Source organism: Salvelinus fontinalis, chromosome 4 (genome assembly GCF_029448725.1).
Source record: "Salvelinus fontinalis isolate EN_2023a chromosome 4, ASM2944872v1, whole genome shotgun sequence".
NCBI classification, from domain to species: domain Eukaryota; kingdom Metazoa; phylum Chordata; class Actinopteri; order Salmoniformes; family Salmonidae; genus Salvelinus; species Salvelinus fontinalis.
In genome coordinates this window covers 59,149,637-59,176,441 of record NC_074668.1, presented here as the reverse complement: position 1 = coordinate 59,176,441, position 26,805 = coordinate 59,149,637, and the positions used below count along the sequence as shown (strand labels likewise).

At 41.4% G+C, this 26,805-nt stretch overlaps 1 protein-coding gene and 1 long non-coding RNA gene across 3 annotated transcripts in view; one reads left to right on the top strand and one right to left on the bottom strand.

Annotated features, from left to right (window-relative positions):
* Positions 1–254: 254 nt before the first annotated feature.
* The window catches only part of LOC129854071 (uncharacterized), a 38,837-nt gene continuing 12,286 nt past the window's right edge, over positions 255–26,805 (bottom strand). For both annotated transcript variants that reach the window (XR_008759226.1, XR_008759225.1), the window contains 3 exons: positions 20,538–20,643; positions 19,656–19,808; positions 255–886 (listed from right to left, as the gene is read on the bottom strand). This is a non-coding gene — a long non-coding RNA (uncharacterized LOC129854071). The remainder of the gene's footprint in view (positions 887–19,655; positions 19,809–20,537; positions 20,644–26,805) is intronic.
* Positions 15,078–19,987, top strand: LOC129854069 (fibroblast growth factor 3-like). Its single transcript, XM_055920693.1, has 3 exons — positions 15,078–15,802; positions 17,300–17,403; positions 18,100–19,987. Exons 1-3 carry the CDS (start codon positions 15,526–15,528, stop codon positions 18,487–18,489), a joined length of 771 nt encoding a protein of 256 aa, XP_055776668.1. The 5' UTR covers positions 15,078–15,525; the 3' UTR covers positions 18,490–19,987.

Genomic DNA, 26,805 nt, shown 5'->3' with positions numbered 1-26,805 from the left:
GGGGGTAACTAAAAGGTTAACAATGTTTTTCACATAACACAAAAGTTGTCCATTTCCAGACGGTCTGGTTGTCATATTGGCCTTTTGAATGTTATGTCTGGATAACCTCTATGTGTGTTTATAGCACACTCACAATAAAAATGGGTGAATATCCAAATGTGGGGAAAAACATTGAACATTGTGCATCGATGATTACTTCTGCCCGGGCTGTCTTCATGCAGGTGGAAACACACTATGAAACTGGGAAGAGAGTCTTCAAACAGGATGTCGTCGGCTTTATTGGGGTATGCTAAGCATTATTGCATCACACTTCCTAACTGAATCAAATCAAATGTATTTATATAGCCCTTCTTACATCAGCTGATATCTCAAAGTGCTGTACAGAAACCCAGCCTAAAACCCCAAACAGCAAGCAATGCAGATGTAGAAGCACAGTGGCTAGGAAAAACTACCTAGAAAGGCCAGAACTTAGGAAGAAACCTAGAGAGGAACCAGGCTATGAGGGGTGGCCAGTCCTCTTCTGGCTGTGCCAGGTGGAGATTATAACACAACATGGCCAAGAAGTTCAAGTGTTCATAAATGATCAGCATGGTCAAATAATAATAATCACAGTAGTTGTCGAGGGTGCAACAAGTCAGCACCTCAGGAGTAAATGTCAGTTGGCTTTTCATAGCCGATCATTCAGAGTATCTCTACCGCTCCTGCTGTCTCTAGAGAGTTGAAAACAGCAGGTCTGGGACAGGTAGCACGTCCGGTGAACAGGTCAGGGTTCCATAGCCGCAGGCAGAACAGTTGAAACTGGAGCAGCAGCACGGCCAGGTGGACTGGTGACAGCAAGGAGTCATCATGCCAGGTAGTCCTGAGGCATGGTCTGATGGCTCAGGTCCTTCGAGAGAGAGAAAGAAAGAGAACTAGAGAGAGCATACTTAAATTCATACAGGACACCAGATAAGACAGGAGAAATACTCCAGATATAACAGACTGACCCTAGCCCCCCAACACAAACTACTGCAGCATAAATACTGGAGGCTGAGACAGGAGGTGTCAGGAGACACTGTGGACCCATCCGATGATACCCCCGGACAGGGCCAAACAGGCAGGATATAACCCCACCCACTTTGCCAACACACAGCCCCCACACCACTAGAGGGATATCTTCAACCACCAACTTACCATCCTGAGACAAGGCCGAGTATAGCCCACAAAGATCTCCGCCACGGCACAACCCAAGGGGGGCGCCAACCCAACTGAAGCATATTGAGCCGAGCTCTGCTTTTCATTAAGCAGCCGACCACCCTCCTCTGCTGCACCTATTCAGTTCTGTCTGAGACTAGCACTCCTGCATGATTAGTGTGTTTGAATGTGTGTTTGGGTGAGAGGTGTGCTAAAGCTAGCCTGTGTGCCTGTCGGAAATTTTCACACCACTCAGTCTGGAAGCCACTCGATTGAGTTAGGATTTATCAAAGCATAAGAGAGGGAAATGTGTAGCCAGCATTCAATGAGCGGGGTTAGCAATTACTGAGAATGGACATTCCATGCTAAGTTTCAGGACAAAAATGTAAATTCAGTCAGAAACATCATGATACATCTGCTCTCTAATTCATGCATAAGGAAGAGCAAAATAGCATGCATACAGTACCAGTCGAAAGTTTGGATATACCTACTCATTCAAGGGTTTTTCTTAATTTTTTTACTATTTTCTAAGTTGTAGAATAATAGTGAAGACATCAAAACTATGAAATAACACATATGTAATCATGTAGTAACCAAAGAAATATTAAACAAATCAAAATATTTTATATTTGAGATTCTTCAAAGTAGCCACCCTTTGCTTTGATGACAGCTTTGTACACTCTTGGCATTCTCTCAACCAGCTTCATGAGTTAGTCGCCTGAAATGCATTTCAATTAACAGGAGTGCCTTGTCAAAAGTTCATTTGTGGAATTTCTTTCCTTCTTAATGCGTTTGAGCCAATCAGTTGTGTTGTGACAAGGTAGGGGTGGTATACAGAAGATAGAGATATGTTTTAAAGACCAAGTCCATATTATGTCAAGAACAGCTAAAATAAGCAAAGAGAAACGACAGTCCATCATTACTTTAAGACATGAAGGTCAGTCAATCTGGAAAACTTTCCTCGAGTGCAGTCGCAAAAACCATCAAGCATTATGATGAAACTGGCTCTCATGAGGACCACCACAGGAAAGACCCAGAATTACCTCTACTGGAGAGGATAAGTTAATTTGGAGTTGCAGCCCAAATAAATGCTTCACAGATTTCAAGTAACAGACACATCTCAACATCAACTGTTCAGAGGAGACTGCATGAAATCAGGCCTTCATGGTCGAATTGCTGCAAAGAAACCACTACTAAAAGACACCAATAAGAAGAAGAGACTTGATTGGGCCAAGAAACATGAGCAATGGACATTACATCAGTGGAAATCTGTTCTTTGGTCTGATGAGTCCAAATTTGAGATATTTGGTTCCAACCGCATTGTCTTTTTGAGACACAGAGTAGGTGAACGGATGATCTCTGCCTGTGTGGTTCCCACTGTGAAGCATGGAGGAGGTGTGATTGTGTGGGGGTGCTTTGCTGTTGACACGGTCTGTGATTTATTTATAATTCAAGGCACACTTAATCAGCATGGCTTCCACAGCATTCTGCAGCTATACGCCATCCCGTCTGGTTTGTGCTTAGTGGGACTATCGTTTGCTAATTAGCAACTTTTCAACTACATACTACTTTTTTGCTACTTCGCATGTTAGATAACCTTTCTCCCAACCCTAGCCTTAACCCTTTTAGCTAACACTTCTAAACCTAACCTTAACCTTTTTAGCTAACCATTTCCTTAACATTAACCCTTTAACCAAACTGCTCAACTTAACCCTAACCCCTAGCATAGCTAACATTATCGAGCTAGCTAACGTTAGCCACCTAGCCGCCTTGCTAGAATTCGTAACATATCATACGTTTTTGCAAATTAGTAATATATTGTATATTTTGAAAATGCATAATATATTGTACGTTTTGCAAATTCGTAGCATATAATACGAATTGTAATTCGTAACATATCATACGAAGTGGGTGATGGACGTCCATAAATTAATACTTACATACAGAATAATTTGAAAAGCTCTGAGACCAGGTTAAGAAGGCTGTAAATGGAAAATGTTAGCATTGCTGTGGTCTTCCAACTGTACTGTCTAATGGCATCTGCATGCTTCCTGCAACCAGCCAAAGCTTTTTAACTCTATGTGTGCATCCTCAGTAAATATACGCACTCTTAATTATCATTATGGCAAAACTATACACAACTGTGACATTTCCATGAAACATTGGTAGAACATTGAAATAGAAACCAAGAACCCTTTTTTTGATCCTAATACTAATATTTGTTATTCCTTAAGGGGGTGGATACAAGCTGGGTAGCTTCTCTGACCATGAAGGAAGAATGCATGTGCGCATACACGTATTCTAGAGTTACCACCCAGTATGTCAGAAGTAGCGACAGTCTCCACATTCAGACAGGCAATACTCTCCCAGTGGCCATAGGCTGTGCCGGGCCACATAATAGGACGCCCCCCCCCCTCTTCTGTCCCCTGAAATTAGAGAGCAAGACCACTGGCCTCTAGCTTTACAGTCTGCAGCTCCGTAACACCTGTTCTCAGTCTGACTGACAAACAATTGTGTCTTTATTCATCACTAAAAGAAGCCAGGCCAAATCGACCACGCCCCCCTCGACCGTCTAGCCCCTAACCCCAATCTAGCATCTGAACAGGTTCTAAAGAGCTACATCACTAAAACCTTGCGTTTGTGTTGTTTGTTTGACACATATCATTGTATATTTTATGGAGAATCATGAGGACATTTTCTTTTCACACTGAACAAAAGTGCCATGGCTAAACCCTGCAATAAGTGTTTCATTTATGTATGACCATCACAATAGTGCATAAAACTATAAAATACTACCACACAAACCCATTTTAAGTTGCGTATTCATACATGTTGTCAGTGCATTATTGCAGAAACACTAATTCCATTGCTTTTGACAAGAGTTTACGCTCCCTCTTAGAGCTCTAGGTCAAATCTTTGTTGTATGGTGAATTCAATGATAATCCTAATCCCCTCTTCACAAACAAGAGTTAAGAGGGGGAGAGAGAGACAGCAAAAGCCAGGCCTTACCACATGCTTCAGTGTTATCACTAATTGCAATGTTGTATGATGTCCTTTATAATGGCCTCAACATTTACATAAATTGCAGAGCATACAATTGGAAGTATGCAAGGAATATATGTGGCATTTCACCTCGCTTGGCAGGCTTTTCCACAACCACTTCTAATAGAGGATCAACTTCCGTCCCTGGCTTGGTATGCTTCTACATTTTATTCCAAATTTTGACTAATTCAAATCAAATTATTGGTTGCAAACACATATTTAGCAGATGTTATCGCGGGTGTAGTGAATTGCTTGTATGTGACCGTTTTTTTCCTGATGTATACTATGACTGAGTACAGAGAAGAGTAATCATCCACTTGTGTTCATGTATGCTGTAACTATTGTCTGATTCCTAGGAACAACAGCACATATGCCCTCTCCCCTTCTTAAAAGGTACTATATATCCAGCAGGGTGATGAATTATGTGGAGCCACTTGACACACACAAGGTGCTATTTTGGCTCACTCAGAACCCATCAGAAAGAATGGTATTAACATAGCTCAGCCTTGTCGGCTGAAAGACATCAGCAAACAGCGTAGTGGTGTTAAGTACCTGCAGGACAGAGATCTGTCAGTGGGCCATTTTGCTCAAATAGTGACAGTCAGAGCTGTCTGAGGCGAGACCGTGGCCAGGGAGAGACACTCTAGGAAGATGGCCCAGTTCTATGGCAGAAGCCTACTGTACGTATGGGTACACTCATTGAAAAAAAGGGTTCCGAAAAGGGTTCTTCGGCTGCACCCATAGGATAACTATTTTGGGTTCCATATAGAAACCTCTTTGGAATTGAATTGGATTGTGGGAAGACAAAAATCTCAACCGTCGTCCTTCCTTGAGTCAAGTCATAGGTCCTCCTGGTCTCTTCCTTGGATCAGCCAGGTGTTGATGGATACCAGCCCACCCAGAAACGCTGCAGCACGTGGCCCTCCACAGGTCAATTGCAAACTCCACAGACACGCCAGCCAACTGCTCTATGTTGCCATCGCCTTCACACTTGGGTTGATTCCGTTGCCAAAACTGATTCAAAAAATTCCCATCCATTAAAAAAAAAAAACACACAGAAACATGATAAAGTTTCATCAAGCTCCTTCCATCCTCAAATACAAAACATACATTCCATATATCTAAAATGCATACATCAATTTCATGAAGTATAACAGCTTAACCCTCGAAGCGTGAAGCTAGGGCCATACTCATGTAGCCGCGGTGGTGTGTTCTTGGGTTTCTATCGTGTGTCTCTCTGGACAGGGGCACAAAAGAAGGCCAGAGTAAAAGTCCACCAAGGGTCCATATAAATGTCACGGTGATGCTTTGAAAAGGAAACCTGAGAACAATACACCATGCTGTAAACACTCTTCTGTCATCCATCTTTTACACTATAAACATGCAGCTTTCTTATGCAGTGGCCCCCGTGGAGCACCCCACCCCTTGTCTCAATGGCCTTATATTAAAGGGAAATTAGGTGACATTGAGTTTTAAATGAGTTCCCGACATCTGCTCCGCTGCTGTCACTCCAAACCATTAATCTCACTGCGACAAGGGGACGGCATTGCCCACCTCCCAAGCCCTGATGGTAAGTCCAGCCACTTGAGGGGGGAGCAAATGGTGAGAACCACAGAGGAACTTCTCTAGAACCGGTGAGAGGAGTGCTGTTTGACAGAAACTAAATCTAATCATCATCTAGTTGTATTGCAAAATGAATGGGTTTAAATGGAGCAATGGTTGTGGGAATGTTAATATATGACCGTGGCTGTCTTATTCATCTAACAACTGGATGACTTTTGAGTGAGTTTAACGATTTTAGGACATCTGTATTGGACCACTTGTTATCAACCTGTGACAAGAAACGGGCTAATGTTTTTGTCCCTCCCACAGGCTAACCCTTGCCCCGTGACTGTTTGGTGTGTGACAGCCATTGATGGCTTATAGAGTTACAACCCACCACAATCATTTTACTGTTGGAAGGTGCAGTGCACTCCACTGTCCCACCGAAAGGTATTTCAGATCTGCAGGTAGGAATCAAAGGGCTAGAAGTATAGGACAGCCCTATCCGGTTTCAAGCGGGGCAGAGTGAAAGAGCGAGAGAGAATCCTCTTACCAGGACACAACTTGAAGTACTGCTGTTTAATCAGGCACAGCACACAGATCTGTACCTGTCTCTCACAAAAGGTACATGGGTGAAGTCCGCTAACCACCAAGCCATCCATGCTCGCATAATCAAATCTGTGTAGCCATTTGATTAGCTGTTCAGGAGTCTTATGGCTTAGGGGTAGAAGCTGTTTAGAAGCCTCTTGGACCTAGACTTGGCGCTCCGGTACCGCTTGCTGTGCGGTAGCAGAGAGAACCGTCTATGACTAGGGTGGCTGCAGTCTGACAATTTTTAGGGCCTTCCTCTGACACCGCCTGGTATAGAGGTCCTGGATGGCAGAAAGCTTGACCCTGGTGATGTACTGGGCCGTACACACTACCCTCTGTAGTGCCTTGCGGTCGGAGGCCGAGCAGTTGCCGTACCAGGCAGTGATGCAATCTGTCAAGATGCTCTCGATGGTGCAGCCGTTGAACCTTTTGAGGATCTGAGGACCCATGCCACATCTTTTCAGTCTCCTGAGGGGGAATAGGTTTTATCGTGCCCTCTTCACGACTGTCTTGGTGTGCTTGTACCAGATTAGTTTGTTGGTGATGTGGACGGCAAGGAACTTGAAGCTCTCAATCTGCTCCACTACAGCCCCGTTGATGAGAATGGTGGCGTGCTTGGTCCTCCTTTTCCTGTAGTTCACATTCATCTCCTTTGTCGTGATCACGTTGAGGGAAAAGTTATTGTCCTTGCAACACACAGTCAGGTCTCTGACCTCCTCCCTATAGGCTGTTTCATCGTTGTCGGTGATCAGGGCTATCACTGTTGTGTAATCTGTAAACTTAATGGTGTTGGAGTTGTGCCTGGCTGTGCAGTCATGAGTGAACAGGGAGAACAGGAGGGGACTGCGCACACACCCCTGAGGGGCCCCCGTGCTGAGGATCAGCGTGGCGGATGTATTGTTACCTACCCTTACCACCTGGGGGCGGCCCGTCAGGAAGTCCAGGATCCAGTTGCAGAGGGAGGTGTTTAGTCCCAGAGTCCTTAGCTTAGCTTCTTTGGGGTAGGGGGCAGTATTTTCACGTCCGGATGAAAAGCGTGTCCAGAGTAAACTGCCTGCTACTCAGACCCAGATGCTAGGATATGCATATTATTAGTAGATTTGGATAGAAAACACTCTGAAGTTTCTAAAACTGTTTGAATGATGTCTGAGTGTAACAGAACTCATATGGCAGGCAAAAATCTGAGAAAAAATCCAACCAGGAAGTGGGAAAACTGAGGTTTGTAGGTTTTCAACTCTTTGCTGATCCAAGATATAGTGGAAATTGGGTCATATTGCACTTCCTAAGGCTTCCACTAGATGTCAACGGTCTTTAGAACCTTGTTTGAGGCTTCTACTGTGAAGGAGGGGGGAATGAGGGCTCTGAGTCAGGGGTCTGGCAGAGTGCCATGAGCTGACCACGCGCGTTCACGTGAGAGTTAGCTTGCGTTCCATTGCATTTCTGAAGACAAAGGAATTCTCCGGTTGGAACATTAGTGAAGATTTATGTTAAAAACATCTAAAGATTGATTCTGTACATCGTTTGACATGTTTCTACGGACTGTAATGGAACTTTTTGACTTTGTCTGGACCTAGTGATCGTGCGTCATGAATTTCGATTACTGGGCTAAACACAAACAAAACAGAGGTATTTGGACATAAATGATGGACTTCATCGAACAAAACAAACATTTATTGTGGAACTGGGATTCCTGGGAGTGCATTCTGATGAAGATCAAAGGTAAGTGAATATTTATAATGCTATTTCTGGCTTCTGTTGACTCCACAACATGGCGGATATCTGTATGGCTTGATTTTGTGTCTGAGCGCTGTACTCAGATTATTGCATGGTGTGTGAATCTAAAATACCATGCATAACAGTTGTATCTTTTAGCAATGTTTATTATGAGTATTTCTGTAAATTGATGTGGCTCTCTGCAAAATCACCGGATGTTTTGGAACTACTGAACATAACGCGCCAATGTAAACTGAGATTGTTGGATATAAATATTAACTATATCGAACAAAACATACATGTATTGTGTAACATGAAGTCCTATGAGTGTCATCTGATGAAGATCAAAGGTTAGTGATTATTTTTCTCTATTTCTGCTTTTTGTGACGCCTCTCTTTGGCTGGAAAAATGGCTGTATTTTTCTGTGACTTTGTACTGACCTAACAATCGTTTGGTGTGCTTTTGTCGTAAAGCCTTTTTGAAATCTGACACGTTGGCTGGATTCACAACAAGTTTAGCTTTAATTTGGTGTACTGCATGTGTGATTTCATGAAAGATAGATTTTTATAGTAATTTATTTGAATTTGGCGCTCTGCATTTTCACTGGATGTTGGCCATGTGGAACGCTTGCGTCCATACTTCCAAAGTTGTGGCAAAATGGCTTAAGGACAACAAAGTCAAGGTATTGAAGTGGCCATCACAAAGCCCTGACCTCAACGCGATAGAAAATGTGTGGGCAGAACTGAAAAAGCATGTGCGAGCAAGGAGGCCCACAAACCTGACTCAGTTACACCAGCTCTGTCAGGAGGAATGGGCCAAAATTCACCCAACTTATTTGTGGGAAGCTTGTGGAAGGCTACCCGAATTGTTTGACCCAAGTTAAACAATTTCAAGTCAATGCTACAAAATACTAATTGAGTGTATGTAAACTTCTGACCCACTGGGAATGTGATGAAAGTAATAATTCTCTACTATTATTCTAAAATTTCACCTTCTTAAAATAAAGTGGTGATCCTAACTGACCTAAAACAGGGAATTTTTACTTGGATTAAATGTCAGGAATTGTGAAAAACGGAGTTTAAATGTATTTGGCTAAGGTGTATGTAAACTTCCGACTTCAACTGTAGGTGTGTTCCTTTTGTCCAGGTGTGGAAGGGCAGTGTGGAGTGCAATAGAGTTCATATCATCTGTGGATCTGTTGGTGCGGTATGCAAATTGGAGTGGGTCTAGGTTTTCTGGGATAATGGTGTTGATGTGAGCCATGACCAGCCTTTCAAAGCATTTTATGGCTACAGATGTGAGTGCTACGGGTCGGTAGTCATTTAGGCAGGTTACCTTAGTGTTCTTGGGCACAGGGACTATGGTGGTCTGCTTGAAACACGTTGGTATTACAGACTCAGAAAGGGAGAGGTTGAAAGTGGCAGTGAAGACACTTGCCAGTTGGTCAGCGCATGCTCAGAGTACACGTCCTGGTAATCCGTCTGGATCTGCGGCCTTGTGAATGTTGACCTGTTTAAAAGGTCTTACTCAGCGGCTGTGGAGAGCGTGATCACACAGTCGTCTGGAACAGCTGATGCTCTCATGCATGCCTCAGTGTTACTTGCCTCAAAGCGAGCACAAAAGTTAATTAGCTCATTTGGTAGGCTAGTATCACTGGGCAGCTCTTGGCTGTGCTTCCCTTTGTAGTCTGTATTAGTTTGCAAGCCCTGCCACATCTGACGAGCGTCGGTGCCAGTGTAGTACGATTCAATCTTAGTCCTATATTGACGCTTTCCTGTTTGATGGTTCGTCAGAGAGCATAGCGAGAGTTCTTATAAGCTTCCGGGTTAGAGTCCCTCTCCTTGAAAGCGGCATCTCTACCCTTTAGCTCAGTGCGAATGTTGCCTGCAATCCATGGCTTATGGTTGGGGTATGTACGTACAGTCACTGTGGAGACAACGTCCTCGATGCACTTATTGATAAAGCCAGTGACTGATGTGGTGTACTCCTCAATGCCATCGGAAGAATCCCGGAACATGTTCCAGTCTGTGCTAGCAAACCAGTTCTATAGTTTAGCGTCTGCTTTATCTGACCACTTTCTTTATAGTCCCGAGTCACTGGTTATTCCTGCTTTAATTTTTGCTTGAAAGCAGGAGGATAGAATTGTGGTCAGATTTTCCAAATGAAGGGCAAGGGAAAGCTTTGTACGTGTCTCTGAGTGTGGAGTAAAAGCGGTCAAGAATATTTTTCCCTCTGGTTGCACATTTAACATGCTGATAGAAATTTGGTCAAGCTGATTTAAGTTTCTCTGCATTAAAGTCCCCGGCCACTAGGAGCACCGCCTCTGGATGAGTGTTTTCCTGTTTGCTTATGGCGGTATCCAGCTCATTGAGAGCGGTTTAGTGCCAGCATCAGTCTGTGGTGCTATGTAGACAGCTACGAAAAATACAGATGAAAACTCTCTAGGTAGATAGTGTGGTCTACAGCTTATCATGAGATACTCTACTTCAGGCGAGCAAAACCTAGAGACTTCCTTAGATATTGTGCACCAACTGTTGTTTACATATTTGCATAGGCCCCCGCCCCGTGTCTTACCAGAGGCTGCTGTTCTATCCTGCCGATACAGTGTATAACCCGCCAGTTGTATGTTCTTAATGTCGTCGTTCAGCCACAACTCGTGAAACATAGGAGATTACAGTTTTTAATGTCCCGTTGGTAGGATATACGTGCTTTCAGTTTGTCATTTATTTTCTAGTGATTGAGTATTAGCTAGTAAGACAGAAGGCAAAAGCAGATCAGTCACTCATCACCTGATCCTCAAAAGGCCCCCTGATCTTTTTCCGCAAAATCTGTTTCCTTCTCCGACGAATGACGGGGATCTGGGCCTGGTCGCGTGTCTCCCTCCCATCAAACTCATTGAACAAACAGTCTTGGTCTAATCTGAGGGGAGTAAATCGCAGTTCTGATCTCCAGAAGCTCTTTTCTGTCATAAGAGACGGTAGCAGCAACATTATGTACAAAACAAGTTACGAACAATGCAAAAAAATAATAATAAAAAAATAGCATGGTTGGTTAAGAGCTGACAAGGCGGCAGCCATCCCCTCCTGCGCCATCTTTCTAATGCTCACATATCCAGTGCACTATATCAGAGCTAACCTGCATAAGGGAAATGTGCATGAAGGTTAACAATATTATGTTTTTGCATCTCCTAAGTGCTTGCTCCTTACTTCAGTGCTGCAGTGGTTGCACCTACAGTTTGAAGTGGCTTTGTAATAGACCTACGTCTCATAATAAAAAGAGCATCCCCTTTGTTGTCCTTCAAATAAACAAATACATGTCAAAGGCTCACCACTGAACCTGAGCACCAATATGACATATATACAGAGATCGTCAGAGCTTTACCTGCAGTACGTCAGTAGAAAACACGGCAAACATAGATATTGAGAGGTTGATATCCACATCAAACTCCAGAACAGATGCTGTGCCAGCCATACATTCAATGTGTCTTGCTCCAGTGCCCCGGATAGAACAAATTATTTCGATAATTTTGTGGTAAAAAAAAATATTTTCATACTTCGAAACTATCTGACCATTTACATGGCAGCAATAGAGCACCCTAAAAGACGTGATATAATTTCTATGCTGTCTAACATTCACAATTTCAAATATAGCCAGTTAATACAAATAGGACAACAACCATACTATCTAAATGAAGATTTGGTGGTTAAACTCCATCAGAAGAAATATATAGTAGATGACTAACTTCCCACAGTCTATTACAAAATACATCTGAATGGGGAAGCCAAAATCATGTTCTGTTTAAAAATAATTTTACAATCACATAAAGTGTTGCAGAAAATCAATGTGGATGCAAAACTAGGGTTAACATTTTCAAACCAACTTGTATTAAAAAGGGGTTGAGAGAAGAAAATTGTTGCCAATTTGTTTGCAATGCGTTCAAACTGTACGGGAGTTCTTTCTTAGTCTCTGACAAGCAGGTGAGATCAAAGTAAAAGTGGACAAAAGAGGCTCAGCAGTGATTTGTCAGGGGACGAGAGGCATTCCCGTCTGGGAAAGTGGCTGCAGCCTTGGCCGGGCCCTCAGATCACTAGCTCACTAAAGAAACCATGCCATGAGAAAAAGTACAGCAAAAAAGGTTCAAAGGTCACTTTGATTTGGTCTGGATTATTGGTACCTCCTTTTTTTTGCAAATGGGCCAAGAAAAGGACCTGTGGCTAATAACCTTTGTAATGTCAGAAAATACACTATTGTGCACTTTTTGGGGAATTTGGGGTCAATTAAAAAAGAAGCTCTGAAATTCTTGCTTTCATTTTTCAAGTTAAAAGGTTAAAATGTATGTGTAGGTTGCCCTTTATATAGCATTGTTTTTGGGTGTACACTCTGAAGAAAGGGTTATTGATAGAACCAAAAAGGGTTTGATTGCTTGCTTCATATAAAACCCTTTTTGTAGGGTTCTTTGATCAGAACCCAATGGGTTCTTTTCAATGAACCAAAATTGGTTTCATATAGAACCCTTGGGTTCCATGTAGGGTTCTATATGCAACCAATTTCGGTTCGAAATATATAGAACCTTAATTAAGGGATGCCATATAAGAAGCAAGCATAGAACCATTTTTGGTTCTATCCAGATCCTTTTTTTCTAAGAGTGTGGTATATCATGAAGCAGTCTTGCTAACACATTTAACCAAATGGATCATGGAGATGACACGTTGTTTAAAGGAATAATCCACTCACAAAAACTAATATATATATATATATTTATTTATTTTGTTAATTAGTCCATTGTTGACACACTCCCAACATGTTTTGCATGATGATGCAGCAAGTTACAATGTGCTTTTTGAAAGTCCTATATCTTGAAAGATTAATTGCAGACATGCAAAACATATTGGGAGTGGGAGTGGACTAATGAAAAACATTCCAAAATACAGTTTGAGTGGATTATTCCTTTAACTTACTGGGGAACCATAACCAAAAACACAACCAAATCTAGCCATATAATCAAGCTGGACATGTACAGTCTGGTTCAGTTGTTAAAACTTGATTATGCCCAATTTAAAGGGGTCTTTATTCCAAAAGTTTTGATGAAAAATAGATCAAACACTGAAAGATAGCGGCAAACTCACTATTGATTTGACCTAAGTTTTCTAACAGTTTTATTACATTTTAAAACCATTTAATCATTTATAATCAAAAAGTTTTTTTTAAAGAATAATTTGAGCATCAACCATTCAGTCCATCTCTTCCTTCCTCTCCCTCTCTGTGTGTGTGTGTGTGTGTGTGTGTGTGTGTGTGTGTGTGTGTGTGTGTGTGTGTGTGTGTGTGTGTGTGTGTGTGTGTGTGTGTGTGTGTGTGTGTGTGTGTGTGTGTGTGTGTGTGTGTGTGTGTGTTGCGCAAATCAGACTGTTCATACTGATTATTACTGAGATGCTTTGTGGGCTGCTATAGGCCATAATTAAAATACTTTCTGAAAGAAATAGCAGACCACATCTTAAGTCCCAGCAACCCAACATCTGTCAGAATCAAGCCACATCAAGAGAAGTCTCTCAGAAATGGTCACCAGCGCAACGTATGACATACATTGGTTGGCTGATGTTTTTGTATGTTGTCTGACTCGCAGGCGTCTACGATGCGCAATGCTGAATATGTTATGGCCACCTTTCTATTGACTCTATTGAGTTAAAAAAGTTCACTCCTTAGGGAGTTTTGAAACATGGCCTTCAGAGCATTCTGTGGAATAGCGCCAAAGGGCAGAGAGATTTGTAGACGTTGCTAATTACGAGAATAGTGACCATAATGCGAACAAGATGGAAGCAATTTTGGCAGTAGTCATTTGCGTGTTACTCTTCCGCCCACCGGCTGCAACATAGCCGGAGCCTTAATATTAGGAATAGAATAGCCTGGGACAGAGGAATGAATGAGCATATTGTGCAGAATGAGACAATAAAATTGTGGACTGCAATGTAGACTCAAACTTTGGAATAATACCAATAATGGTGCTTCTCTGCTTATTCAAATCTGCTGGAAATGTATCATGAAAAGTTTATTCTCCATCTTTTGATTACAGAAAAAACAGTCGATTGTTAAGTCAAAATGGAATTTAACGGTTTGCTCTCCCGGGATGGGGATGATACGAAATTCTGAGGCTATCGGTCTGTGACAAAAGGTCGTTTCCGATAAGTTATTCTGTAGCTTGCCACACTCCGTCCCCGTGCGTTTGCGTTATTGGAGATAGGCGATGCTCTCCATCAGAAGCACACTGATTGAAGATTCCGTTGTGAAAGTATCTCACCAAAAGAAAGATTCGGACAAATTATAAAATACTAGAGCTCATGAACATATATTTATTGCGTAATCTTTAATGACACCTGCTAGCGTTACTAAATTGGTAGGACAGACACTTGAGATATTTGGACCACCCTAAAAATGACTGAAATTAATATTTAAACGAATACATTTCGATTATTTGAGAGTATGAAACACATCATATAAATTAGACTGGTTAGAGTATCTCATCAAAATCCAATAGGAAAAAGTCTGAAATGTAACATAATTATGCAAATAATTGACACAACCTGAAGGCATGGGCAAACAAATGAAATACTCTAAGACGCTCAGTTAAATTGAATCTATCAAACCACTTAAACCCTAGCCTAATTTATAATATTACGTGAGACAATTTTTTAATATGGACCTAATAGGCCCTAAGAAACTGAACCAACGTTTGGGGGTTTTCTGATCATTGGGGTGCTTGGTTAGGATAATTGAAAATATATAAAACTTTGAAGATGTTTCAAAAACCCTAAATATTTTGTTTTGTTAAAGACTCCTACCTTCACCTGTTAAACTGAATTGATAGGGCACTTGGATAGGCGCACATGTCTTAAACCACAGTCTAATTTGGGATGTATAATTCGTTTTTTGGATATTTCAAAAGAGGAGTTCAGAGGAAAACCCTGCCATCAGATGGCACGCTCTTTGAAATGCGGTTTTCCGCAATAAGCCACTGTGTAATTTTATCCACGCTGCACTCTCTTGATTCACACAAGGCTGATACCTTGCCTCCCCCTTTCCTTTGTATCAATTGGTCGGAGTTCAGGCTATTGTCACTGGAAGGTTCTTTTATATCTGTGGACGCTGTCGATCAGCGAAATCTCACGATGGGCTCCTTGTAGGATCCAGAAGTTTTTGCAGTCCTCTGTAGGGAGAGCAAAGGTGACGACAACGCCAGGACGAGACCACACTGTTGTCAACGCGTCGGCTCTAATCGATGACCACGGCTTCACCAAATCACTTCAGATAAAGAGACTGCAGAGGAGCACTTCTACTTGCCAATGTTTCGTGGGCAGGATCATTGCGTTTTGCCGACACTACAGCAAAGCCAAACGCCAACTCTTTAATGGGACCCCGGATGCCATTTCTATCCATTCTTGCCAGAATCCTACGATATACAGCCATGCCACAATGGTTATAATTCAGCTCCTGTTGTTGTTGAGTTTCTTGGACCAAAGCAAGCAGGATTATCTGTCTCCGAGGCTTGCTAGGACTTCAGGGGCGCCTTGTGCCATTGGCCAGGCGTGTGACCCAAGGCAGCGGAGAGATGCTGGGGGACGCGGTGGAGTCTACGAGCACCTCGGAGGAGCACCAAGATGCAGAAAACTTTACTGTGCAACTAAATATCATTTGCAAATACATCCAAGTGGGAAAATAGACGGTTCTCTTGAGGAAAACAACCAATTAAGTAAGTATGGGCTATAATTAATTGTGTATTTCCTGCATATATGTGTAGCCTACACTTAGAAAAAGAGGTTATGGGTAGAACCAAACATGGTTATATGCTTGCTTCATATATGGCACCCCTTAAGGTTCTACCAATAACCGAAATTGGTTCCATATAAAACCCTATGGAACCCAAGGATTCTGATCAAATAACCCTACAAAAGGGTTCTATATATAACCTTTAGGGGTGCCATAATACATGAAGCAAGCAATATAATCCTTTTTGGTTCTATCCGGAACCTTTTTTTCTAAGAGTGTGCATATGTAGTTTTATATTGAAGATCTCATGTGGTTAAAGAACAGTCTTTATACGCATTTGAACAACGTAATTATAAAAGGAAATATCTGTTGAATGTAATCATTTATGTTTTAATTGTGTGGCGCTGGAAGTATCATTCCATGCGATTTGAACTAGATTTTCATTCATAGCTGTATTAAGGTATAGCCTACATTTGGCTCCCACTTTATTCATTAAAGATGTAGAAAAGTGTGTGTATATCTTGATACCTATAGCTAAAGCGGTGACCGTAAAGTGTATATGTGCCTCTGTGGGACAACATTGGTTTAAAATAGGTTAGGCATGCTCTCTATAAAACAGTATTAGCCTATGGGGTACAGTAGATCATATAGACGACAACACCGGTAGGTAAGCTTGTGAAGCATACTTGTGAAGCAATCTTTACCAAACGGATCACTTCCCACTGTTCCCCACGTAAACTGCCTCCAAGCTACTTCATCAGGGTTAAAATTACGGCGTTCACAGATAATTGGTATACTGGATGGGTTTCCTCTTTGACTTGGGCAGTGTAATCATGTTTGTATATCTTTGAAAACGTGACCAGAGGACACTTGTTCTCGGTTTTATTTAAACACTTAGGCCTAGTCACTTATCAGACAACAGAGCGCCCATTAGCCAAACACTAAAATGAGGCCTATTTCCATATGAACATCAGAATTAACACACTATGAGAGACAATAGCTGGGTCGTAGCGGATGTATTTAGCCAATCAATGACGATTATCCGAAACCACTGAATAACCTACATAGACTAATCAATGGATGAGGATAGAGCAAATAAACCCAAACGTAATATTTTTCAATCTTCTAAACATCCAATTGGTTTTTAATTTATCCAAATTATTTGCGCGCAAATTGACTTTTGCGATGACATTTCAACCAACATTTAAAAAAAAGATACAGTACCACCTATTTTATTAACATTTCATAGTCCTTGTATTTTTACATCCGACACTTAACCAAAACGTGTAACGTTTATTATCCAGTTAAACCCCAACGTTTTTCTGTGCGTAATGGAGCCCAAAAGCTGCGAAGCCACTGCATGTCATCAAAAATGATAGCGTCATGAAGTAGAGTACTACTACTCCTATAGTCTACTATAGCTGGATGTAAATATTCTTCAGAATGCATCAATGCATAACATTTGGTCTCATCTTCTCAGGCATCATGGAGATGACCGCAGTTGATGTTGGAGTGGTAGCGATAAAGGGGATATTTTCCGGGAGATATCTGGCCATGAATGATAAAGGACGTCTATACGCCTCGGTAAGTGTTATGTCACATTTGCCAAGATATCTAGATATGCATTTAGAGGATTCGGGTAACAAGGATAGCTATTTGAATCCATCTAGCCACTGTGGTGTTTATTTATCTTGCGTAAAGCTGCACCGAACTGTAGGGATTTCCCTAAACAACCTCTTACGTGAGGCTTGTGCGACTGCTCCAACTAATTGGTCACTGCTCTAGTTCAAGAGTTTTAAGCAGCCCATCATCACTGCAAGGCAATATGATCAATCAAATGGAATGTGTGTGTGTGGGTGTCTGTTTGGTTTTACTATCTTTGTGGGGACCAGAAGTCCTCACAAGTGGGGGGAAGAAGAAAAAAGTCACTGGTCCCCACAAGGAAAAACACTCTTTAAAATTTAAGCTTGGGGGGTTTGGCTAGAATTAGGGGTTAGGGTAAAATAGTATTTTGAATGTGAATCAATTGTTTGGTCCTCACAAGAATAGCAAAACAAACGTGTGTGTGTGTGTGTGTGTGTGTGTGTAGATGTCAGTGAATCAAGGAGGCCTAATTGAATAGCTTTTGCAGTAATCATGTGAAATTGTGATCTCATAGATTCAGGTCTATTTGAGCACTGGTCCAGGGCCATACATTAAGGATTAATGAAAGGACTGACTGACAATGATGAAAGGTTGACCATGATGAAAGATTAAATAAATAAAAAATGTATCTTTCAGGATGTGTTCAACCAGGAGTGTGAGTTCCTGGAGCGGATTCATGAGCTGGGCTACAACACCTATGCTTCAAGACACCACTCCACCCTGCAGCCCCCTGCAGGGGGTGGCAGTGGCAAACGACGAGCCAGTGCCAAGAGGCAGTGGTATGTGTCCATCAATGGGAAAGGCCGGCCAAGGAGGGGCTTTAAGACGCGCAGCACTGACAAAGCCTCCCTTTTCCTGCCTCGAGTGCTAGGCAATAAGGACCATGAGATGGTGCGAAAGCTCCGTGACAGCCAGAGGCACCCAGCTGGACAGCAGAGTCCCCCCCCTATGGGCCGGGCTGAGCACCGGAGACGGAGACACCGGGCCAGGGGAAGAAAGGGTAGAACCAAGAGGCCTGGTGACTGACTGACACTAGCCACTGTCAGAGCAGTAGGCCCTATTTCTCCGCTAAGGAACACCAGTTCACGGCACATGAAACTGACCAAAAACGACCTTACTGAAATATCTGCCTTAGGTACTTGGATCAGTCAGTGGCAGCAAACTATACTTTGTTGTACAAGCTCCAGCCAAAATCCCTGCTTAGGATACATGCAACTCGAACCATCCCCCACAACTATTGCAATACCAACACAAGATTTGCCTGGGAATTCGAGTTAGGCACATATATCTGAAGTTAGAGCTACCAATACACAAGTATGAAAGGATGATACGTTTTGTCTTTGTTTTGTACATACACGTGTGAATGCAACTAAGGTCAAAACAGCTGGATATCTTCCAACTGTTGTATTACCTGGAAAAAGACACGTTGTTTTTGTGGAACTTTTTAAAGATCATAAATAATGTATGTTTATAGGTGTACAGTTATTTTTAATATCAGTTTCATTTATCAGCAGCTTTAATTTGGGAAAATGAGTGAGAGTAAGAACTGGACATCATTCAAGTTATTCAACTTAGTGCAGATGCTAAGGAGGTGGTATGCTCCATCATTCAAGTGCTCACATATACCAAGGAGGTGGTATGCTCCATCATTCAAGTGCTTACAGATATCAAGGAGGTGGTATGCTCCATCATTCAAGTGCTTACATACACCAAGGAGGTGGTATGCTCTATCATTCAAGTGCTTACATACACCAAGGAGGTGGTATGCTCCATCATTCAAGTTCTTACAGATACCAAGGAGGTGGTATGCTCCAGAGAAATAGAAATACAGCAAAGCACTTTTTCATACTAACATTCAAAGAAAACCATTAAAAACATGGGAACACATTTATTTTGAAATGTACTGATGTGATAGTCTGTCTGTAAACTGCGAGAAGTACTTTGTATATTACTAATGATATGAATATTTATTTGGTACCTGTGTTTTTTAAGTTATTGATGAGATTGTTTCTACATTTACCAATGTTATTATTTTTTACTTTGTTGTAACCAACCAGGCGTGCCCCTCACTCAAACGAGAGATATTGTCAAAACAAAATGGTCAATCTGGCTTGTCAAACATAACAAAAAATGGTAAATTGGTGTAGCTAGCTAGTACAACTGAACAGACAAAATACATCAAATTTACTTACCGAATCCTCTGTCAATTTTTGGGGCATGAGACCACACTCAGCAGACTGTCTTGTCCTGCCCATGACCATGTTTTGCACTTCACCCCAGGTTGGGTTCATCTCTGTCAGTTCTGACCTAGCTTTGGCCTTCCATGTCACTCATAGATTGCCGTTCTGTTCAGAGCATGGGGGAATACAGCTTTGTTCCACTCCATGTTAACACAAATGTAACACAAATATGTAATTGTCATGATTTTTCTCACCACCAATCAATTATTTCATGGTGAATGTTGAGTCATGAGGCTATAGTGAACACTGTAACATGTAACACAATAAACTATTAAGTATTTTGATTAATGTCATATGGAAATGTTTAACCTGTGAACATTGGATTCTGGGGTTAAGAGGGAGGTCTAATTTTAGCATCTGAGTTACTTCTGTCAAGGTAAGGTGATTTTTACAGTTTCAAAATAATATAGGCTACTGATGTCAACATGTACATTTTAAAAGCTAAATGGTTGTTTCTTTCGTTTTCAAGTACCAACACTTTGTAGCTTGCCTCCATTATCCCCAATAGTGTGATCCCACAGTCCCAAAGTAGAATGGCTCTCATGGCCTTCCAGCAGAATGGAACTCTCTCAGGGGAACCAATCCCTTCTGTGCTGTACTGTACCCTTCTCACCCATTCAGAGTGACTGCACCCGTTTTAATGAGAGAGAAAGTGTTAGGGATACAGTAAGATTTTTTTTTTCAAATTGAGCGTTTAAAAAAAAAATTGCAAGCACTGAATCTGGTCATTGAATGTTCAATTAAAGTTTATATGAAAAACTGAACCTAGCAACCAACCACTGACTGTGCGTTGCTAAATCTATAGGAGTATATAAAAGAAGTGTTATCCTATACCTTGAGGTTCTGGAAGCTTCCTGAGCATGACAATAGAACGTCTCTGGGGGAACCTGGGAAACTGCGTCGACCAAAGCCTCAGATCCAATAAACAAGGCAATCCCTCCTGAAAAAGAAACGGTGTGATAGAAAATGTAACACGTTGCTATAGTTTGTTATGAATGCCAAACTCTAATATTACTTAACCGGAATGTGGGACTTCGGATAAGTGGAAGTACTTGAATTAGCCTTTGTCTTTCCCCGCCCGCTGTCTTATTTTCAACTCTCCGCTGCATCTCGTCTAATCTGACGGGACAAATCATCATATCTTCATCTCCTAATGACTAGGGCCTAGGCTAAGCAGTCACCCTACAAGGACATGCATTTATCAGCCGGACAATAAAATCTACATTCTGATGTAGCCTAATATCCGCTGGCTGACGAAAATATATATTTCCCAGGAGAGCATTAGACGAGAATTATATATACTGAACAAAAATATAAAACGCAACATGCAACAATTTCATTGAGTTACAGTTCATATAAGGAAATCAGTCAATTGAAATAAATGTATTAGGCCCATATCTATGTATTTCACATGACTGAGCAGGGGAACAACCATAAGCCCACCTACTGGGAAGCCAGGCCCAGCCAATCAGAATGAGTTTTTCCCCACAAAAGGGCTTAATTGCAGACAGAAATATTCCTTAGTTTCACCAGCTGTCCAGGTGGTTGGTCTCAGATGATCCCGCAGGTGAACAAGCCTGATGTGGAAGTCCTGGGCTGGACTGGTTACACGTGGCCTGCGGTTGTGAGGCTGATTGGACGTACTGCCAAATTCTCTAAAATTACATTGGAGGCGGCTTATGGTAGAGAAATTAACATGACATTATCTGGCAACAGCTCTGGTGGACATTCCTGCAGTCAGCGTGCCAATTGCACGCACCCTCAAAACTTGAGACATCTGTGGCATTGTGTTGTGTGACAAAACTGCACATCTTAGTGGCCTTTTATTGTACCCTGCACAAGGTGCACCTGTGTAATCATACTGTTAAATCAGCTTATTGATATGCCACACCTGTCAGGTGGATGGATTATCTTGGCAAAGGAGAAATGCTCACTAACAGGGATGTATACAAATTTGTGCACAACATTTGAGAGAAGCAAGCTTTTTGTTCATATAGAACATTTCTGGGATATTTTATTTCAGCTCATGAAACATGGGACCAACACTTTACATGTTGCGTTTATATTTTTGTTCAGTATAATTAACCCATCAATGTGTGACCCATTGGCATTTTTTAAGAGGAAAATAAAGAGACAGGATTCATGTAATTTGCATGTAAAGGTTGTAGCCTAGTCTGCCATGATAACTGCAACCTGGTTATTCGCTAGACCTATATTTTAGACCCACGATTACACCCGGCCCACAAACAAAGCACAAAAAATGTAAAATGAATGGTTGATACCCTCCAATTAAATGTTGATATCGGCTTTATGGGACATGTTCATTCAACCTAATAGGAAGCATACAGAAATCAGGAGTTAAAACTGATTTAGTTCAAACTGATTTAAAATTGTAGAAATTGAGGCTACCATGCAGCTTGGCTCCTTCTGCATATTCCCACACAGATCATGTTTTTCTCCTGTTCCCCTCCGTGCTCCCGCAGAACATCTATTCAGGCACATGGCGCTCTTATTAGTTCAGTGGCATTAAGCAAGTAAACAAAAGCTCAGTAGTTAAGAGTTTGCGTCTCGACCGGGCGACTTTTGTTGACCCGCACAACACAATGATGTGTCGCCATGTCAAGGGGAGATGCTCATTAGCGCGCTAGCAAACTTCCCCTCTCACAGTCGACGCGGTAAAACCTGTAATGACATCCAGCGATTGAAGGGCTTTTATTCCACAACTACGGCAGACGGCGGGATAAGCCACAGGCTATCACAGGTAAGGAAGCAGACTCCCTTTTCCCATCTATGGACAGCATCTATTGTGTTAACTTGTAGACACTGCACCCTAGGGGTAGGACGTTAGGCTAGTGGTTTCCTAATAATACACTTTAACGCTTTACAGAAAATTACAAAATATATATTTTAATGCAATTTATTATTAGCCCAAACGTTTACAACGTGAAAAATTTACATTCAACGTTTTACAGTTTTCCGCTAAACGACGACTGTAAAAATGAAACAATGCACATCAATGCACCAATCTGGATTTTTCAGCAAATATATGGAGTGCAAATACTTTTCCTTTGAAACATCAAACGCGTATATACGCGTATACGACACGAAATGTGACCTATATCAATCAATAATGAGCTTATGAACAGCAAGTCATCATTTGAGCAAATTCAATATAATAACCAAGCAATCGTCAAAATAATGATAAAAAGAAGGAGTGATGAAGATGCAAAGATGAAATCGAAGAATTTGAATAAGCTACTATTATCGTTGCTGCTATTTTTGTTTGAACATGTAATCTTAACAAATCGGTCAAAGATGTCCCACCAAATTAAAATAGCAGGTATTCATTGTCTCGCCAACAGGAGACAGGCCCTCATGCCTGCCGAATTGGTGTGGCCAGGAATTTCACCTTCACAGAACCTGTGGGAGGCTTTTGTCACTGTCCTGTGCAGGCCGTCTGCACTGCTTACCATGACCTCTCAGCCAAAGAGACATTTCACTGTTTTGGTTTTCAAATATTTGATTTGTTGAGCATTTTCCTAGTGGTCAAATAACTTGACTGAGGAGTGACATGTTGATGTGAACTAAATTGTGCTTATGTAAATATAGACACAATTTCCAAATTGTGTGAGACTCGGTCTCAAATAATATTTGTTGCGCGTCAGCAAGTATTTATAAAATGCCGTGAAATAATGAGCAAAAGTTAAAATCACGACTTCTATCCCACAAGAGTGCAACTGCAAAGGCCTATTGATCTATTCACTTTAAAATAAAAGTGACGTGGCCTACCTGGAAAACATCCACCCTGAGTCTATAGGAAAATTGTTACCATTGTTTTGGTAAATACATTTTACACAATTAGTGACATTAACTTTAAAATGTTCTTTCACCAGCAGAACTAAAACTATAAAGAAATGATAGCCACTGAAATGGCTGATTTGTTCACCTGCTGCCAGTTAGCCTGGCTGACGCAACCCACGAGATATAGGAGGTCCTCGAGTTTGGTATCAGCAGTAACCGCTAGTAGTAAGCATCATAGAAGATCAAACCAGGATGATTTCTCCCTTTATTAGGCAAAAAGATTGACACTGGCCAAATCAAACTTGAAAAATCATCAAGTGGGTGATATTCAAATGAACAAAATTGGGTAAATGCTCAGTTTCAGCACTGAGGAAATATTCAACAAATCGAATACCGCTTTGAATGATTTTACTCATAAAATACATAGTCAAGTATGACTTTAGGTCATGTGCACTATGCAAAATGCATAATCCTAGACATAGAGCATGCTAAAATGTTTTCATCGTGTTCCAAAATACATTTCAAATAGGGGTATCAAGTGTATAGCTTCTACGGTTAGTATCGGTTTGTTTTACGACAAATGTGCAGTTATGGGTAACAGCAAACTCAAAACACTGAAGTGTGACTATCACAGTTTATCAACGCATAGCCTACAATTTGAGTGTATAGATCACAGTTGCATGCGGTTGGGTCAATGTCCTTTAAAGCTCGCACATTTATCATTTATAAATGCCGATTACAACAAAAACAAAAGATTTAAAGTCGAGTGAGTGGAACTGTGAACAATCCCTTGCATAATACACTATAGCTCTCTGCCAGCTGTCTTTTGTAAGGGGACAAGGAGTGGGTTTTCACGTGCAGACTTGAGGGCAATTTAAGTGTACGGTGTCCCTCGAAATCGTCAGATAAAGGGCGAAAGCAGAGGCAGACATCATAGACACTTGTCGATTGCCTTGCTGACCAGGAGAGATTGAGTGAAAGAGAACCATAGATTTGGAGCAAAACAGGCTACAACCCTGATGAAAGTGCTGTCACATTCAAGGTCTGATGCAAACATCCTCTTTACACATTAATGGTGTCCTTATTTTAACACGTTTAAAGACATGCTCACAAGTTACAGGCTTAGATGTGGAGTAACCTCAAGCGATCAAGACAGAAACGTCGAGAATGTATTCAGTCAAATATCAGTGGGGGAAAAAATATTGAGCAACCGAACTACTAACACGAAGACAGTTAAAAAAAAGTCAAACAAAATGTTACCCATTGATAGCGAATCCCTATGCAGCGCGATGTGTAGCCTACTTAAAAATGCGAATACAAATTACAGTACCATGGAGAGCAGCACCACAGCACTACATGAAAGGAAAAACGTCACTTGTTGAAGAAGTATGGCAAATAACTTGCATCTGCAAAGGACAGTTAGAAACCTTGTAAGTCCGTTATATTCGCTTGAAAAAGTCTGCAAGTTATTAAATCAATTATTAAAACATTTGTTTGGGATGTCCGATTTCTGTCCATGCTTTGTGATGAAAAGCTTTTTGATGTCTGCTTTATTTACACAATAGTTTATTTCCCATCACTTATAAGGAATTGATCCAAAACGGAACCAGGGGAAAGTATAGGCCTGAAGCTCTGTTGACATGGGGGAGAAAACCTCCAGAATCGATGCTCAAACGTGTACAAATAGACCAAAGTCGTACTGGATGTGTACAATGGTAACGAGTCACAATCCATGGTGTACCTCGGTGATCGCTGCCAACGCAACAACAAATGTCACTCCCGATCTTTTTGATGATCCATAAGGCAGAGAACAAACAGCCCACTTGTGAGACACAGAAAAAGATCAAATGAACCGACTGAAAAAGACGCGTCTTCTGTGTCATCAGCAGGCAGCGTATAGTGAACTAGCGAACTCATGAGAGAGGGGTCGCCAAGCTAAAGGTTGAGCAACTCGGGATACGGCTCCAAGATCTGACTGCATTCAAAGTTCCACTTTGCAGCGTAGAGTGGGGGGGGGGGGGGGGGGGGGGGGGGGGGGGTTATTAGCCTATACATTGAGAATTACCCAACCGTGAACATGAGGAAAAGTTTTCATGAGAATCATCAGTTTGTGACTGGGGGGGAAGCGCCTGTAAACGTACCAACGATTTCCAAGGGATAGTCTGTTTGTTTCTTTCTCTAAGCATAGCGATCTCAGTGTGTTATTAGAGATACACGAAAAAGCAAAAAAAAACAATTTTTTTTAATAAGAAATGAACGAGGGTACTTACTGTTCACAGACCCTATATGGAACCAGTGCGCACTCAATATTAAACATATTTTACCTAACAGTTTTGACTAGCCTAATGAAAATATTGTTTCCCCCAATCCATTTCACCAAGGGGTAGAGATGTAAGTAACGTATGTATTGTAGAAGCAAAATGGGTGGCTTATAGTAGACAGTTCATGCAGACTGCCACGGATGGAATTTGGGCATTATTTGGACACAGACGAACGCAGTAACTGAAAACAAGAAAAACACTTTTATAACACAAACCTTTTTTCCCAAAAATTATTCACTAAGCTTATGGACCACATGAAACGTGACCAAACATTCTGCATTGTCCACATTCTCAAATGTGTTCGTAAATTGAATAATAATTGTTTATCATTATCAGCGATGTTATAGTCTACACTTTATTGGTGTTATTATAACTATGGCAACGCTAGAGCCAGCAATAGCCTAATGACTCACATTGTCGCGATATCCTCCACAAGGCAGGCAAAGAAAACTGAAGTCGTGAATAGCTTTTCTGTGCCACTATTTTCACTGCGCAGATTATCAGTCGGAACATCTCCTTATCATGCTTTTCATATTCTATTTAGTCTCACCATTGTTCTCTTTAAGAACCGGGGTCATTTTTTTCTGCCAGTCTTAAATTAGTGTTATCAATTCGATGAATTCAACTTTTGTTTTTTCCTGTTATTGTTCATTTATAGAACTGTCTCCTGTCTGACACCGCAGTCAGTAAACTTAGCTATTTCCTATTTTACATCCTCCCATACATAAATTATTTCATTTCAGTCCGATAATGAAAGAAGCTTTACACAATGAAACCCTATTACAACGTCTTTATTCTAATTTTCACTATTAGATAAGGACATTATTTGTATAGACAACTTCCCGCAGTCTTGCTCTTTTCAATATGAATGAACACTGGCAAATGTCGTTTTGTTATCTGGGCAAGTCTAGTTTTGACATTTGTTAAACGCCCCCCTCCCTTGGCACAGCATGTACATTATGAGGGATCCGTCTGTTTAA